Raw genomic sequence first — 18,137 nt, forward strand, 5'->3', positions numbered from 1 at the left:
TAATATGTAGGGATATGGGAGTAGGGCCTGGGTGGGATTGTGGTCAGTGCAGACTCTATGGGCCAAAGGGCCTCTTTCTGCATTGTATGGTTCTATGGTTATCACTGCTGCCTCACAATGCCAGGGATGCAGGTTCGATTCCCATCTAGGGTCACAGTCTGTACATTCTGCCCCTGTCTGTGTGGGTTTCCTCCCACAGTCTGAAAAACATGCTGGTTGGGTGCATTGGCCATGCTAAGTTCTCCTGAACAGGCGCTGGGGTTTGGCGACTAGGGGATTTTCACAGCAATTTCATTGCAGTGTTAATGTAAGTTTACTTGTGACACTAATAAATAAACTTGAAACTCAAAAATCACTTAATCAGGGGACAACATAACCAAACCACATGTTTGTCCTCATGTAATATCCATGCAAGCGTATTTCTAGTGGGGATCTGTGGATAAGTGTTAGGAATGGGCACATTGGACAATGCTCCTCAAACGAGAACAGAAACCAGTAGCATTGGTCCTGGTACAACTTTGGCTGAGACAGACTAACCCAGGAAACCTCCCAAACTGTAACCTTTTTGAACACCCTCATAGCTTTTGTACACCAAATTCCCCACAGCGCAGACTGCAAGAAACTACATAGGATTGTGAATGTAGCCCAGTCCATCAGGCAAACCAGCCTCCCATCCATTGACTCCGTCTACACTTCTCACTCGGAAGATCAGCCAAAATAATCAAGGACCCCACACACCCCAGAAATACTCCCTTCGTGTCGGCAAAAAGATACTAAAGTCTGAGGCCACCGACTCAAGAACAGCTTCTTCCCTGCTGCCATCAGGCTTTTGAATTTATCCTACCATATATTAAACTGACCTTTCCTTACACCCTACCTGTGACTGCAACACTATATTCTGCAGCCTCTCCTTCTCTCCAATGTACTCTATGAACAATATATTTTGTCTGTATAGCGCTCAAGAGAAATTTTCGCTGTATCCCAATACAAGTGACAATAAGTCAACTCAAATCAAAAATCGACTTCTCAATGATATCCGATGTCTCAAATACCTTTATAAACATTTGTACATTAATACTAGTGATTAATATGACCCCACAATAATACAGAGGGCAGTGTGATTACAAAGATCATAAAGTGCATGTCGTATCAGTAGGCTTTCTGATTGTCTGACCACTTGTTTCATAAGAACATAAGAACATAAGACAGGAGTTCCTGCTGCAATTTGTTATCAGCAGTCGTCCTTGCCAGCACACAATCAGAAAACAAGCTGAAAATACACATGAGATCACATGTGGGGTGGTCAGTCCTACAACCAACTGACCAAAAATACTGGAGTTTTGAAATAACTAGCGTTGTTAGCATTCGATTTAGCTTGGTTCATCAAATTTAGCCAACTCTTTTACAACAAGTTATTCCGGATTTTCAGTATCAAAAATATGCAATTAATCCTGGTACAAGGATGATCGTTATGAACTCCTTTGAAGCGTTATAAATTCTTGTTAACCTGCCACAGAAACACAATGCATTATATTGTACCCAGCGGGGGCCAACGCGTGTCGGTAGCTAATTTGGTTTGACTTTATTTCTCCTAATTTTACAAACAGAAGAATCAACGTTAAATTGCTTTGATGAAGAGATTCCTCTTTATCCTGTTATCCGTGCTGTCAGCGATGGCTCGAAATCAACATCTTCCTTCACCACAACGAAACGAGAAAGTGCCGAACAGATTGCACATCTAAAAACCTGACAGTTCTTAAAAAGCTGGTGGTGTAATCGCAGGAAAAGTGGCTTCTTTTTTTTATTGTTGCTCGCCCCTAAGACGGTCGGCATCATTTCTTTTGGATCAACCTCTCCTCTGCGAAACATCTCCTGCAATCCTATATCTGGTCTTCAATTTCTCATACGTCTGCTTCCCCCTGTCAGTGTTGGCTAGACACCAGCTCACTGTGTGATGTTCCTGTGAAATGTCGCTCCTTCCCTGGATCATTCCTGAAACGGCAGAGTGTAATTTATGATAGGAATTAGTAGCAGACCATGCGGAATAGGATGAGATTAATTAACCCATGGAGTACTGACTTTACTAGCAGCTGTTGGCAGTCGAATGTGTTTTGTGTTAGTGGCAGACTTAAAAGCAAACTCGGGTTAGCTGAAAGCCATTGTAAACCCCATTAAAGATACATAGCTTCACTCCAGTTCAGTCAGCCAATAAATGCATGACCATTTAATCCTGAGTAATGAACTCAGGCATCTGAAATGAATTCAGGTTTTAACACACCAAGTTCAGTTTTAACACTCAATTTTACTTTGCATCAAAATGGACCCCAGTGAGCTAAGCCTATGAATGCTGTTAGAATGCTTCACAAGCCACTTACTGGTTTGAGTTATAAGGAGAGGCTGGATAGACTGGGATTTTTTTCCCCCTGGGGCCTAGGAGACTTAAGGGTGATCTTATAGAGATCAATAAAATAATGAGGGGCATAGATCAGCTCGACAGTCAACGTCTTTTCCCAGAGGGAGGGGAGTCTAAAACTAGAGGGCATAGGTTTAAGGTGAGAGGGGAGAGATACAAAAGGGTCCAGAGGGGCAATTATTTTTCCCACAGAAGGTGGTGAGTGTCTGGAACGAGTTGCCAGAGGCAGTAGTCGAGGGTGGTACAATTTTGTCTTTTAAGAAGCATTTAAACAGTTACGTGGGTAAGATGGGTATAGAGGGATATGGGCCAAATGTGGGCAATTGAGACTAGCTTAATGGTTAAAATGAAAGGGCGACATGGACAAGTTGGGCTGAAGGGCCTGTTTTCATGCTGTAAACCTCTATGATTCTACTCTATTACTGATTTTCTCAATAAATAGCAAGAGTTAGTAATAATTAGAGTTATAACAACAATAACATAGAGAAACCCAACAGTGCAGAAAGAGGCCATTTGGCCCATCGAGTCTGCACTGATTACAATCCCATCCCCAGGCTCCATCCCTACATATTTTACCCACTAATCTCTCCAGCCTGTGCATCTCAGGACACTGAGGGGTAATTTTATTAGCATGGCCAATCAACCTAACCTGCACATCTTTGGAGGGTGCGAGGAAACCAGAGCACCTGGAGGAAACCCACACAGACACAAGGAGAATGTGCAAACTCCACATAGTGACCCAAGCTGGGAATCAAACCCAGGTCCCTGGAGCTGTGAAGCAGCAGTGCTAACCACTGTGCTACCGTGCTGCCCCAAATTATATTATGATTATTATTATATTATAATAAATAATAATAATAATTAGAGTTATAATTACAGTTATAATAATGAGTTAATAATAAAATAATGGAGTAGTGTAGATTAGATGGGCTTCAGATTGGTTTCACAGGTTGGCGCAACATCGAGGGCTGAAGGGCCTGTACTGCCCTGTAATGTTCTATGTTGTAATAATCACAAGATAAGGAATAGTTTTAGTGTGCAAGGAGTATTAATATTCACAAATAGAGATTGCTGCTTCAATATAGATTATAACCCAATTTCTCGTGATGCCTTGTCTCCCAATCTCTGCTCTTAGGCAGAGAGAGTCCGGGCTTTCCAGGCTGAGTGATGTATACTAACACCCGTGTTCAAGATCCAAATTGAGACTGACATTGACAGGACCCTGTCTACTCTCCATTATCTCCTTAAAATTCAGACATGAAACACCACAATTAAGAAAAACAACTAAAGTGTAAGATCTTCATACAGTGAAGTTAGTGGATTTGCTGCTTCTGCAGGAAATCACATCCTTACATATGCTAACACATTACATATGGGCAGCATGGTGGCTAAGAGGTTAGCACTGCTGCCTCATAGTGCTAAGGGCCTGGGCTCAATTCCAGTCTCGGGTGACTGTGTGGACTCTGCACATTCTTCCAGTGTCTGCGTGGGTTTTCTCCAGGTGCTCTGGTTTAATCCCCCACACTCCAAAGATGTGTGGGTTAGGTGGATTGGCCATGACAAATTGCTCATCAGTATCAGTGGGATTATCTGGGTGATTATGGGAATATGGCCTGGGTGGGATTGTATCTGATGCAGGCTCAATGGGCTGAATGGTCTCTTTCTGTACCGTAGGGATTCTGTGAAGAAGACTAGCATGTGAGGCAGAGCCAGGAAAAGCTAATGATGGGGGACAAAACAACAAAAGCGAGAAAGAATTGAATGAACATCGCATTTTATCACGATTTTCACATTCCAAAGCTCAACACATAAAATCAATTGCTTTTTCAGTGTAGTGATGGCTCTCGAGGGAGTGCAGCGAAGGTTTATCAGGCTGATTCCAGGGACTGGTGTATTAGGAGGAATTGACTAGGTTAGGATTGTCTTTGCTGGAGTTCAGACGAATGAGAGGGGATCTCATAGGGACTTATAAAATTCTAACAGGACGACACAGGTAGATGCAGGGAGGAGGTTGCAGAACTGTGAGTCACAGTCTGAGGATTCGGGGTAGCCTATTTAAGATGGAGATAAAGAGACATTTCTTCAACAAAAGAGTGGTGAGCCTGTGGAATTCATTATCACAGGAAAGTGGTTGATGCCAAAACATTGAATGAATTCAAGAGGCGGCTGGATATAGCACTTGGGGCGAATGGGATCAAAGGTTATGGAGAGAAAGCAGGATTAGGCTATTGAGTTGGACTATCAGCCATGATCATAATGAATGGTGGGGCAGGCTCACAGGGCCAAATGGCCTCCTCCCGCTCTTACCTTCTATGTTTCTTATGTAGGCAGTTGTGCCCAAGACTAATTTGATTTGGAGAAACAGGCTGCCACATTGCAAGAGCACCCTTTGTTTTCCTCAGTAATGTCTTTGCATTTTGAACATCCACTTTGAGCCACAGACACAGACTCTGATGTATCCAAAGAGTTGGCCCAGCATTATGTTATGTGTTCAAGTTGGACTCCCCCCACTTTGACGCAGTAATGAGAGTGTGACCTCCCCCCCAACCACTACTCCCTCGACCAAGCTGATCCGCGTAGAGTAACAAAAAGAACAGCTTCTTTTTCCAAAGAGAAATTATCACAACTATCTGTGGATTGATTCCAGTTCATTGCAAACAATGGAATGTTATTTTATTCCAGTGCCAAAGCTTCTGCAAAGCAATCAAGGAGGGAGATATTTCGTCAACATATCTTTTTTTCCGAGAAATATAATCAAATGCTGATGTCAAACCTCGGTCAAAGAAAGTGAAGAGTTTTCCTGCCTATTTTTGTACCTCCCTGGGCACATAGTGCAATGAGCTCTGGTAGTCTTCCAGCCCATCACCCAAATGGTCTTCCTTCGTGCATAAACATAAACTGCATTGAGAACATTAACCATGGATGGTATCACAGCCAAGCCTGATGTTATCCTCATCTGACATCCAGTAAAACACTCATTTTCAACGGGGTTTATTCAATAACAAGAATGCAAAAACACGTTCTGATTTTTCCCTCTCTTGCCATCACGGTTGAGTCACATGTTACACCCCAAAATTTGGCTTGACATAGATCAATGATTGGAACTTGAAGGAATGGCCTCGTGGTATTATCGGTAGACAATTAGTCCAGAAACTAATGTTCTGGGGACTTGGGTTCGAAACCTGCCACGGCAGATGGTGGAATTTGAATTCAATAAAAAATACTTGGAATTAAGGATCTACTGATGACCATGAAACCATTGTCGGCTGTCAGGAAAAACCCATCTGATTCACTAATGTCCTTTAGGGAAGGAAATCTGCCATCCTCATCTGGTTTGGCCTACATGTGACTCCAGCAATGTCTCAACTGCCCTCGCGCAAATAGGGGCGGCACGGTGGCACAGTGGTTGGCACTGCTGCCTCACAGCTCCAGGAACTCAGGTTCGATTCCCGGCTTGGGCCACTGTCTGTGTGGGGTTTGCACATTCTCCCCGTGTCTGCGTGGGCTTCCTCTGGGTGCTCTGGTTTCTTCCCACATTCTGAAAGACGTGCTGGTTAGGTGCTTTGACCCAAACAGGCGCTGGACTGTGGCAACTAGCAGAATTTCACAGTAACTTCATTGCAGTGTTATTATAAGCCTACTCGTGACTAATAAATAAACTTTAGGGATGGGCAATAAATGCTGGCCAGCCAGTGATGCCCATGTCCCATAAATGAACAAAAAATATATTTTCAATGCACTTCTGGAGCAATATTCTACTGAAGATGTTGATATATTACGGATGGACATTAAATGCTGGCCTAGCCAATGATGTCATATGTAAATCATGTTTCTAAATCATCAATAATTAAATGCATTTCACCAGCAATCGTGATACAATTGTACTTTTCGCTTACTGAGTGATCAGGTCATTTGTTCTAGACTAAACATGTAATTCCTTCTTAAATGCGATATTTGTCATCCAATACTCGACGACATACTCAGTCCCAACTATTTATTTTGTAATTATAAATCCTATGATTTGTTTTGAAAGAAAAAGGAATTTAGAATGGACAAGTTGTGGTTGGATGCAATTTTTTAGTGGAAGGAAAATTAAAATATCAGTCTTGAAAACGTTTAGCATTTTAAACAAAGCTGGACCAGGGGAGAGGTACTGTTCAGATGAGACATAATTAAGCCCTGGCTGCCCAGCCAGGGGAGGTAGTATCATAGTGGCACTGTCACTGCACTAGTAACCCAGAGACCATGGGTAATGCTCTGGAGACCCAGGTTCGAATCTCGCCACAGCAGAAGATGGAATTTGAATTCAGTAAAAAATATCTGAAGTTAAGAATCTGCTGGTGACCATGAAACCATTGTTGATTGTCGGAAAAACCCATCTGATTCACTGATGTCCTTTCGGGAAGGAAATCTGCTGTTCTTGCCTGGTCTGGCCTACATGTGACTCCAGACCCACAGCAATACGATTTACTCTTAAGTGCCCTCTAAAATGGGCAAGGAAAGCATTCAAGGGCAGTTTAGGATGGATAATAACTGTTGGCCCAGCCAGTGATACCCACATCCCACAGATGAATTTACAAAAATGTTACAATCCATTGAAAGAATCCTGGCCAACATTTGTCCTGAAATGAATGCTAACAAATATAACATTTAAAAATATATATCATTCCTTGGATATGGATGTTGCCAGGATGTATTACTCTTAATCTCCTGCAGAAGGTTATGGCAAGCCTTCTTCTCAAACAAGTGCAATCTATAAAATAAAAAGCACTTGGGGCTAATGGGATCAAAGGTTATGGGGAGAAAGCAGGATTAGGCTATTGAGTTGGATCCAAAAGAGGAAATGCTGGAAAATCTCAGCTGGTCTGGCAGCATCTGTAAGGAGAGAAAAGAGCTGGTGTTCCGAGTCCAGAAAGGATCACCTGGACTCAAAACGTCAGCTCTTTTCTCTCCTTACAGATGCTGCCACACCTGCTGAGATTTTCCAGCATTTTCTTTTTGGTTTCAGGTACCAGCATTCGCAGTGATTTGGTTTTATTGAGTTGGATGATCCGCCATAATTGTAATGAATGGCAGAGCAGGCTCGAAGGGCCAAAAGGCCTCCCCCTATCTTTGTGTTTCTGTGTAAGGGTGCTCTCATGTTAACTTGGCATTCACCTCTAGATTGTCAAATGTTGCTGGAGCAGAATCACAGCAGTGTTTATCTACATAGCAGCAGTCACTCAGCATCAATAAATAATTTATCATGTGAAGCATTTTACATAATGATACTACATAATTGCTAATTCCTTCTTATGCGGTTGGTGACTTAAAAAAACATTAGCCTTGAAAGTGTTAATGTGGCACAATGTTTATGGAAGTGTTTGGAAAATCTTATGGTAATACATAGCAAGGCGAAATGGATTGCATGGCAGTGCCTCACATGTTACTTGCTTGTGAGCCAATGGAATGGATTTTATCTTTGATGCCAGGGCAATAAGCATTGCCTGGATAGAGTCCAGGGAGGAAAGTCTTGTGGGGAAGGATTGCAGACTGGGAACAGAAGCTGATGGATTTTCCTTCTATTTCATCAAAGGAAAGATCCAGAGGATTTTTAATGGGGCCCTCGAAAATCCCAGTCCAGCTTCCTTCCTGGTGCTCTGTCCAAGAGGTGCTTAGCAGCCAGATGAAGATCAGTCCCAATATCTCCACAGCGGACATCAATGCTTTACCCTAACCCCTAATCGCTTGGGACTCGGAATTACAGCTCACAGAATGGTTTTTCAACAGGCTTTCAATTTCTCCTTTGCTATTCGTATTGGGCCTTGAATTCCTGATTTGCTATGGGGGAGAACCCCAGGGGTTATCAAAAGCAAGCTGTACCGATACTAAAAACCGTGGACTTGAACAATAAACTTCAACCACACCTAAAGGAAGAGAAGCTGCATGGTTGGAGTTAGGCTGGTGTGTTTCACAGAATCATAGAATCCCTGCAATGCAGAATGAGGCCTTTCGGCCCATCGAGTCTGCACCAACTCTCCGAAACAGCATCATATCCAGGCTCATCCCTCTGCCCTATCCCCGTAACCCCACACATTTACCATGGTTAACCCCCTAACCTACACATCTTTCAATCACAAAGACCATAAAACACAGGAGCAGCAATAGGCCACTTGGCCCATCAAGTCTGCTCTAAACATAAGAACATAAGAAATAGGAGCAGGAGTAGGCCATCTAGCCCTTCGAGCCTGCCCCGCCATTCAATAAGATCATGGCTGATCTGAAGTGGCTCAGTTCCACTTTCCCGCTTTCTCCCCATAACCTTAATTCCCTTGCCTACCAAAAATCTATCTACCCGTGACTTAAAAATATTTAGCGAGGCAGCCTCCACCACTTCAACGGGCAGAGAATTCCAGAGATTCAGCACCCTTTGAGTGAAGAAGTTCCTCCTCAACTCTGCCGTTCTATCGGGCTGGTATTTTTCACATCCCCATTCTCCTGCCTTTTCCCCATAACCCCTGACCCCCTTATTAATCAAGAAACTTTGGACACTAAGCGACAATTTATCATGGACCATCCATCTAATCTGCACATCTTTGGACTGTGGGAGGAAACCAGAGCACCCGGAGGAAACCCACACAGAGAATGTGCAGATTCCACAGCGACAGTGACCCAAGCTGGGAATTGAACCTGGGTCCCTGGTGCTATGAGGCAGCAGTGCTAACCGCTATGCCACTGTGCTGCCCGTTTCCACCACCGGTCGCGTCTATTTTTAAAAAGGTGATAGCTGAGATAACTAATGTGGTGGTAATAACGTGCAAACCATACTGCATATCAAAAGCCCTCACTGCAGCTGTTGACCATACTGACACTTGTTGTTGGAAATCTCTCTCCGAACAGGCTGGCTCCTGCCACAGCTTTGCCAATGAATGAGCCAGACTCAAAATTCCCTACAGGACTTTGTCGGCAATTCTTGGTCTGGTGGCAGGGGGGAGCCGCCTGGCTCCTTATTCTGGCTCCTTAACAAAGGTTCCCAATTAGTAAGTGGCCCAGGTGCACATTTTGTATAAAGTGCCTTTCCCTTGTTATTATTTAAATATAACCATATAACATCTGACAGGATCAGAGCTTTCCTCTCAAAATGGGATTAGGATTGCGATGCTGGAATAGCAACTGGAATAAATTTCAATAATCGATCTGATTGTGGTGTGATTTCAGGGGAAAGGTTTTAGAGGAATATAACCTGAATTGTTTGGAGATTATGTTGCTTCCAGTTGCTCCATCTCTTCCAATATAGAAATTCCAGATATTTGAAAACAAGATCAACAAATAATTGGGGTATACTATTTAGGTCAGCGTGGATAATTGGATATCTCATTCAAAGACCCAGCACAGAATGATGGGCCAAGTCACCTCTCTCTGTGCTGAAAGATATGGCGGCATGCTGGCACAGTGGTTAGGTTAAAGTTTATTTGTTAGTGTCACAAGTAGGCTTACATTAATACTGCAATGTGAAAATCTCCTAGTCACCACATTCTGGCACTTATTCGGATACACTGAGGGGGAATTTAGCATGGCCAATGCATCTAACCAACATGCCCTTTGGACTGTGAGAGGAAACCGGAGCATCCAGCAGAAACCCGTGCAGACATGGGGAGGACATGCAGGCTCTGCGTAGACAGTGACTCAAGCCGGGAATCAAACATAGGTCCCTGGCTCTGAGGCAGCAGTGCTAACCACTGTGCTGTCCTTGCTAACCCACTTTGTTTTCCAGTCTGGTAATACCCCACTAAGCACATGGGGTTGGTTGGTTTAGCTCAGTTGGTTGGACAGCTGGTTTGTGATGTGGAGTGATGTGGGTTCAATTCCCAAACCGGTTGAGGTTATTAATGAAGGCCCCACCTTCTCAACCTGCACTGCAGGGATTTTATGATTCCATGGCTATGTAATTTCGGCAGTCCAGCTGAAGAGGGAATTAGGCATTGGGTACTGCCGAGCCAAGTTGGGGATATTCTTCATAAATTCAGAAGTGGAGGGGGCCAACGCTTGTAGGTCCCTCGAACAAAGGGGAAGCCTTTCTAGAGGCATCCTTTGTGTCATGGGTGAAGCTTAGCATGCCTGCAACCACATCACTGAGTACACTGCTTCTGGCTGTGTGGAACCACACACTTGTTGCTGGGAAGTCATCTGCACATATAGAATCATAGAACCCTACAGTGCAGAAAGAGGCCCTTCGGCCCATCAAGTCTGCACTGAACACAATCCCACCCAGGCCCTACCCTCATGTCCCTACATATTATACCCACTAATCCCTCGAACCTACGCATCCCTAGACACTAAGGGGCAATTTCTTAGCATGGCCAATCAACCTAACCCGCACATCTTTGGACTGTGAGAGGAAACCGGAGCACCCAGAGGAAACCCACACAGACACGAGGAGAATTTGCAAACTCCACACAGACAGTGACCTGAGCCAGGAATCAAACCCAGGACCCTGGAGCTGTGAAGCAGCAGCGCTAACCACTGTGCTACCGTGTGGATCTGGTCCAACTGCAACAAAGTCCACTGCACTACAGAAAAATGCTCCTTAATGGGCATTAATCTCCTTAATTGGTCACAACCCCTGTAAAAGTTCCTTGGTGACAATGACATGCCAGGGAATTATCCCAACATATCTCAGTCTTCCTTTCCTTGGGATCCTGCCTTCAGTCTTGCCTTCAACCTTGTTAATTTCTAAAGATTCCACACTTGAAATTTAATTTTCAGGGTCAGGCAGGTTGTTTAGCAGCAATTATCACTTCCTGTGTTAAAAATTAGGGATTAGAAAGGGCAGCTGGGTGTCCTCAGGCTGGCACGAACAAGACGGGCTGAATGGCTTCCTTCTGTGCTGTAACTTTTCGATGGTTCTATGGCTCCTGAATGCATCAGCCCTGACTTTTGTTGGTGGCTTCAGTGGGAAATAAGTGACTAAGAACCTCAAACTCATACCATTTCAATGATTTCAGTTTCAGGATTATCAGGGGGGCCTGGTAAACCATACACTGTAAAAGTGCCTCCGACAGCAACTTCCCACTTCCATGCTTAACAGAGCGGGTGCCAGAAGTTGCTGTCAGAATGCTGTTAGCCTCACTGTTATTATCTTTGGGTCGCTGTCTGTGTGGAGTTTGCACATTCTCCTCGTGTCTGCGTGGGTTTCCTCTGGGTGCACCGGTTTCCTCCCACAGTCCAAAGAAGTGTGGGTTACATTGATTGGCTATGTTAAAATTGCCCCTTAGTGTACTAAGATGCTTAGGTTAGAGGGATTAGTGGGTAGGGCCTGGGTGGGATTGTGTTCAGTGCAGACTTGATGGGCCAAAGGGCCTCTTTCTGCACTGTAGGGTTCTATGATTCTATGATCTGGGCCCTCATCTTTGGTTAGGTGGCTTGGGATAAGGTTAAATTGCCCCTTAGTGTCAGGAGGATTAGCAGGGTAAATATGTGGGGGTTAGGGCCTGGATAGGATTGTTGTTGGTGCAGCTTGATGGGCCAAATGGCCTCCTTCTGCACTGGAGGGATTCTATCATCTCCTCAGACAGTTTTGTGTTGGATAATCACAACACTGTCTAACAGCATTGTGGGTGTACCTACACCACATGGACTGCAGCAGTTCAGCACCAATTTAGAATACTTACAACAATTCCATCCTGGCCCCACCCACACATTTATCCTACTAATCCCTCTGACATCCCCTAACTCAAGGAGCATGGCCAATCAACCTAACCTGCACATTTTTGGACAGTGGGAGGAAACCCATGCAGACATGCAAACGCCACACAAATCAATGACCCAAGCTGGGGATCGAACCCGGGTCGCTGGTGCTGTGAGGCAGCGGTGCTAACCACTGTGTCACAGTGCTGCCCACCTTCTCCAGAGCAATAAATGCTGGCCTAGCTAGATAAGCCCTTGAATGATATTTTTTAAAAGAAATCTCCCTGGGGAAGTGAGTGCCTTGGGGGACATTTGACCACTTTTAAGGGTGCTACAGAAATGCAAGTTGTTTTTGAGAGTGTGGACAATCCTGTTCTTGTTGTCAGTCCAGTTGGTAGCCTGAATTGAGGATTGTGTGCACTTGTGTAGAGCCCTCCAACTCTTAGGCAGTCGAAACATAATACAGCTTACTGGCAAATCTGCAGCCGATCTAAAATTTTCGTTCCAATATAACCGCAATGTTATTAATATGGGGGGCGGGGCGGGGGGTGGAATTATGATGCTTTAATTAGCGCTGGAAAGCAGAGTATCTTGAAAATGCTGTTCTGCATCTGAGATATAATGTGTTGCATCTGTTTGTTTTTTTTGGATAAAAAAAGCTAATTGTTACATTAAACAAAGCTCTGAGACAGAACAACATTTCAGAAATCAAAATGAGAGAGGAATAATCCAACGATAAACATTCACACATGGCCGGTTTGAAAGGGATGGGAGGGATTTCCTAGTACATTGAACACAAGTAAATTTTCAACAAAAATAAATAAATAAAAAGCAATAGCGACTTTAAAACTGTAAAAAAAATTCATAACATTATATGTTTCCGCCTCTCTCTCTCTCTCTCTCTGTTCACATGAAACAGCTGCAGTCAGTGTATCCTCGGGAGCTACTCAGAGAGCAGCTATTAAAAAGTCTTTCTGGAACAGATGTCCAGCCGAGCGCTGGGGAATGTGCCAAAAGCTTCGTGTGACTGAGTGTTTCTTCCCCAAATCGCGTGCCTTTCCTCTGCCCTCTGCCCCAAGTGGCGCCAGCTCTGCTTCCCACACCAGCAGCTGAACATCTGGAGTCTGGGGCTGCACAAACACCAAACACTCCCGAAAACCATCCTCTCCATTCATCCACTCCACAAACAACACGGTGGCAGGATCAGCGGCGTGATTTATTAGAGGCAACTATCGGAGCTTGGAAAGTACAAGAATGCCGAGGGAAGTTCAGTTGGAGTTGAAAAAAAACTCCCAATTGTCAGAAAGTGGGAATGAAAGTCTGGATCACTTTAAGTTTAATTGCTGCAAGTTCACTTTCTGTATGAATAAAAAGATTTACTGCTAAAAAAAAGTCCTAAATGCAAACAACGCATTGCCAAATTTATTGTTGCAATTTTATGTTTTAAATTAAGAGGTGAGTCGAATTAAACGGATGTGTGCATCGCCAGGGTGATGGATTTTGGAAGTATCAAAAGTGGGAATGAAAGCCTGGTTTAATTGTTGCAAGTTCACTTTCTACTTAAAAAAAAGATTTACTGCTGTGTACTAAATGTAGACAATATATCGCCAATTTATTATTGTAAGTGTCTGTTTTAAATTGGGACGTAAATCTGAATTAAACGGTTGTGTGCATCGCCAGTGTGATGGGTTTTGGAAGTAAATACCTATTCTACCCGATAGGGTCAGTAACCTTGTCACAACCTCCAGCCCTCCCCCCCAGCCACCACCCCCCCCCCGCCCCCCACCAGAGCCCCGCAAGCTTTCTCAGTTCAAATGCAAACACATGACTGCACACTTCTGTAATGTTTCACTTCACTACAACTCTGTAAAAGGCCAGAGCAGCTCATGTCGAAATCCAGCGTGGAGACAGATAAAACAGGGAAACGACAACACTTAGAGGAGGGAAAGGGGGGGGGGGGGACGAGAGAGAAGGGGTAAAGTGAACCCAGAGTCCTGTCTCTGACTCCATGGGGGGGGGGGAAAGGAAGGGGGGGTGGCGTATGACAATTTAAGCCAGGGAGGCATCAAACAAGAAAGTTACAACCTCATTTAAGCAGCGTGTGTGTGTCTGTGTCAGTGGGAGGGAGGGGATTTTTTTTTGTTGGGGGGGGTTGTGGTTGCGGTGGGGAAGTGTCTGTCTCCCTGTTTTGAAGTGACTGGCAGCTCACCTTTCTCTTTTTTGACCGGCCCTCTGCCTGCAGTGTCTTGGTGCATTGCTCCACACATTCGGAGAAGCTCATGTTGCTGTGATCGGAGCTGTAATCGAGGTCGGCTAGCCTGGCCAAGGACAGGATGTAATTACACGCTATCCTCAGGATGGCCAACTTCGACAGCTTCTGTCCGTAGGAATAGCAAGGAACCTGTGGGGGAGAGGCACCCAGAGTCACTGAAGGGGAAATACTAGATGCATAAGTCTTGACACGGCATGCACACATACTTAAAATACATACTACATAGACACATAACCTACACACACACGTAGAAATCCAGGGACAGTAATATATAAACACACATGTAGAAATCCAGGGACAGTAATATATAAACACACATGTAGAAATCCAGGGACAGTGATATATAAACACACATGTAGAAATCCAGGGACAGTAATATATAAACACACATGTAGAAATCCAGGGACAGTGATATATAAACACACACATGTAGAAATCCAGGGGCAGTAATTTACAAACACACACACACGCACACACACAGGATAACTGGGTTTACATGTTGCAAAAGAGTTTTTGAGACAGCATTATTTCCCCAAACACTGGTCCCTTTCTGAGAAGCGGATGAATGTGTTTTGGAACAGCTGGGGTGGCTTCACTCTATAAAGTCTACTCGGACACGCGTCCCCATGCCAAGGTTCAGTTCGGTTATATTGACAATTTGTGATAAGATCCGGCCAAGCTCCTGGCGCTAATGGGTTGGTGGAAATAAAACACAACACGTGCAATAAAGCCCGGGCTCCCGTCCAATCTCCCAATCGGCAGTGTTATGAACTCAAGTTTGTGCGAGTTTTGTGTAATCTGTGCAGTGAGCTCTCCCTCTCAGAGTATTTATAAACATGGACACACAAACTCAGCCACCGCCAGCTCGCTTCATTATCTAACTCCCAGGGCCAACTTCAGCAGATCATATGAAACGTATGTGTCCCCCGCGCACCTAACCCCAAACTGGTTACCACTTCAATCAGGTTGAGTATATCCCAAAGTCCCCGGTAGCAACTTCATCAGTGTAGCAAGGCTGGCTAACTGTTGTACCCAGTTTGAGCAAACCCAACCAGGAGTCTGTAAATGCAGCTATAAATGTGTTCCAAGTGTTAACAAGCAATGACAGACTTGGTATTAAAGGGACCATATTGTATTGTTCTGGGGAATTGGATCACAGTGTGAAGGAATTTCTTTGTGCGAGTGAGTGTGTGTCTGGATGTGTGTGTGTGTTTGTGAATATGTATGTGTGTGTTTGTGTGTCAATATGTGCGTGTGTGTATTTATATGGACGAGTGTGTTTGAGTTTGTGTGTGTGTGTGAGAATGTATGTAAGTGTATATGTGTGCATGAGTGTGTATCTGAATGAATGTGTGTATATATGAGAACGTGTGTGCATGTGAGAATGTGTATATGTGTGATAGAATGTGTGTGTGCATGTGTGTGAGAGAATGTGTTTGAGACAATGTATGTATGTGAATATGTGTGAGAGAGAATGCCTGTGTGGGTGTGTATAGTGTGTGTGTGAAAGAGAATTTGAGAATGTGCGTGTATGCGTGTGAACGTGTAAGTGTGTGAGAGTGTGTGTGAGAGATTGAACGTGAGTGTGAGTATGTATGTGTGAGTGAATGTGAGAATCTGCGTGTGTAACAGTGTATGTGTGTGAGGGAATGTGTATGTGTGAATGAATGTGAGAATGTGTGTGTGTATGTGTTACAGTGCATCTGAGTGTGTGTGTGTGTGTATGTATGTGTATGAGTGAGAATGTGTGTGTGGGTATGTGTGTACCACTGTATCTGGTAAAGTGCTTTGGGAACCACAGTAGCTGCATCGTTTTGTCTCCATCCTATGGAGAATGGGGTGATAGATAATGTGGTTACTGTAAATGTGCTTTGTGTATCCATTTACACCCAGACTGATTCGAACACTTGTCTCTGGATATTAATTTTGCGATCACAAGACTCCAGAAGGTCACAACTCCACTCATTGTAATCAATATTTACATGGAGATAAGATGAACTATTAACACTGGGCGTGTTTTATTTATAGCTTTGCGGAATAACTAACAGCTTCTGACAATTTCTTTCCTTCTATATTTTGTTTAGCAGATGAGTGATTTCTATACCATAATGTGATTCTCCGAGTGCTATGGAATGGGGGTATGGGGAGAGAGTGACAGATTGTCCTGTCCCAGTTTAAACTGTTTTTGATTTGATTTGATTTATTATTGTCACATGTACAGTGAAAAAGTATTGTTTCTTGTGTGCTTGACAGCCAAAGCATACCATTCATAGAGTACATAGGGGAGAAGAAAAGGAGAATGTCGTTTTAGTTTGATTTGATTTATTATTGTCCCATGTGCAGTGAAAAGTATTGTTTCTTGCGCACTATATAAACAAAGCATACCATTCATAGAGTACATGGGGAGGAAAGGAGGGAGGTGCAGAATATAGTGTTACACTACATGCTCTGCAGGCAAAGCATACCGTTCATAGAGTACATGGGGGAGAAGGAAAGGAGAGGATGCAGATTATAGTGTTATAGTGATTATAGTGAACTTTGAATTGGTTCATTATTGCCACATGTATAGTGAAAAGTATTGTTTCTTGTGCGCTAAACAAAGCATACCGTTCATGGATACATAAGGGAGAAGGAAAGGAAAGGGTGCGGATGATAGTGTTAGAGTTACTTTGATTTGGTTTATTTTTGCCACATGTATAGTGAAAAGTATTGTTTCTTATACAAAGCATACCGTTCATGGAGTGCAGGGGGGAGAAGGAAAGGGGAGGGTTAGTTACCTACCTGTTTCCTCAGAGCTTCGAAGGCTGCACTGATGGTGTGGACCCTGGTCCTTTCCCTGGCGTTGGCCAGCAGCCTCCTGGTCTGCTGGATGGCTTTGATCTCGGTGGAGACGCTGGGGGTGTCCGCCGGCCGCTTCCTGGGCGCTGGGCTGTAAGCCGCCGGCGAGAACGATCCGTCCGAGGAGCGCTGGCACAGCACGATGCGGGGCCGGAGGCTGGGCTGCTCGCCCGGCGCCCGGGGCTCCTGGGCTGGGGACGGGGCAGGCAGAGGAGGCAATTTCCCCCTGGCCGGCGCTGCGGGCTGGGGGCTGGGGCTCTCCCGCTGCCCTCCCCCGGCCAGCCGGCTCACAGCCCCGGGCTGGGGGCTGCTGCCGGAGCCGCTGGCTGCCGCTGCCGGCTGCCTCTCGGCCAGGCGGGCGGTCAGAGGGTCCGCCTGCCTCTCCTCCTCCACCTCACCCGGGCAAACTTTCTCCAGTATCCCGCGGTGCCTGATCACATCCCGGTCCCTGCGTTTCAACCTCTTGATTGTGCCCATCCCCTTGACACACAGCTTCTTCCACTCGGCTTCATTCAGGCTCTGCGTGCTCCTCATTATCATCAAGATTTTTATATTTGAATATTCTGCCCTGAGTGTTTCAGCCCCTTACCACTGAGTGTGTGTGTGTGTGTGTGTGTGTATGTGAGTGTTAACCCTCCTCTCGGCAGCTATAGCAACCGCTCTGTAGCAATGCCTCTAGTGATGTGAGAATGTCATCTCAAGTCATTGCTCTCTGCCTTGCCAACAATTTTTTTTTTCAACAGCCGCACTCGGCAGTCCCATCTGTGTTTGTTTAGCTTCAGCTTACACAGAAGCCCGTGTTAAGATAGATCAGTCATCGCGGTGCCTGTGAACGGTGGGTGGGTGGGTGCGGGGTTGGGGGTGGGGGCTGGGGGGGGGGAGGGGAAGGGGGAGAGTCTGCAAAAACCCTAACAGTAAAGGCACCAGCGCAGCAGCACGACCAGGGAA

General features: G+C 44.8%; 1 protein-coding gene across 1 annotated transcript; it reads right to left on the reverse strand.

Annotated features, from left to right (window-relative positions):
- Positions 1 to 1,035: 1,035 nt before the first annotated feature.
- atoh8 (atonal bHLH transcription factor 8) lies at positions 1,036 to 17,841 on the reverse strand. The gene is made up of 3 exons (XM_080197360.1): positions 17,133 to 17,841; positions 14,289 to 14,480; positions 1,036 to 1,992 (listed from the first exon to the last, which is right to left on the reverse strand). The coding sequence occupies exons 1-3, from the start codon at positions 17,727 to 17,729 to the stop codon at positions 1,987 to 1,989; spliced, it is 795 nt and encodes a 264-aa protein (XP_080053486.1). The 5' UTR covers positions 17,730 to 17,841; the 3' UTR covers positions 1,036 to 1,986.
- Positions 17,842 to 18,137: the final 296 nt, after the last annotated feature.

This window comes from Carcharhinus amblyrhynchos, chromosome 1, assembly GCF_965287045.1.
Source record: "Carcharhinus amblyrhynchos chromosome 1, sCarAmb.v2.hapA, whole genome shotgun sequence".
NCBI classification, from domain to species: Eukaryota; Metazoa; Chordata; class Chondrichthyes; order Carcharhiniformes; family Carcharhinidae; genus Carcharhinus; species Carcharhinus amblyrhynchos.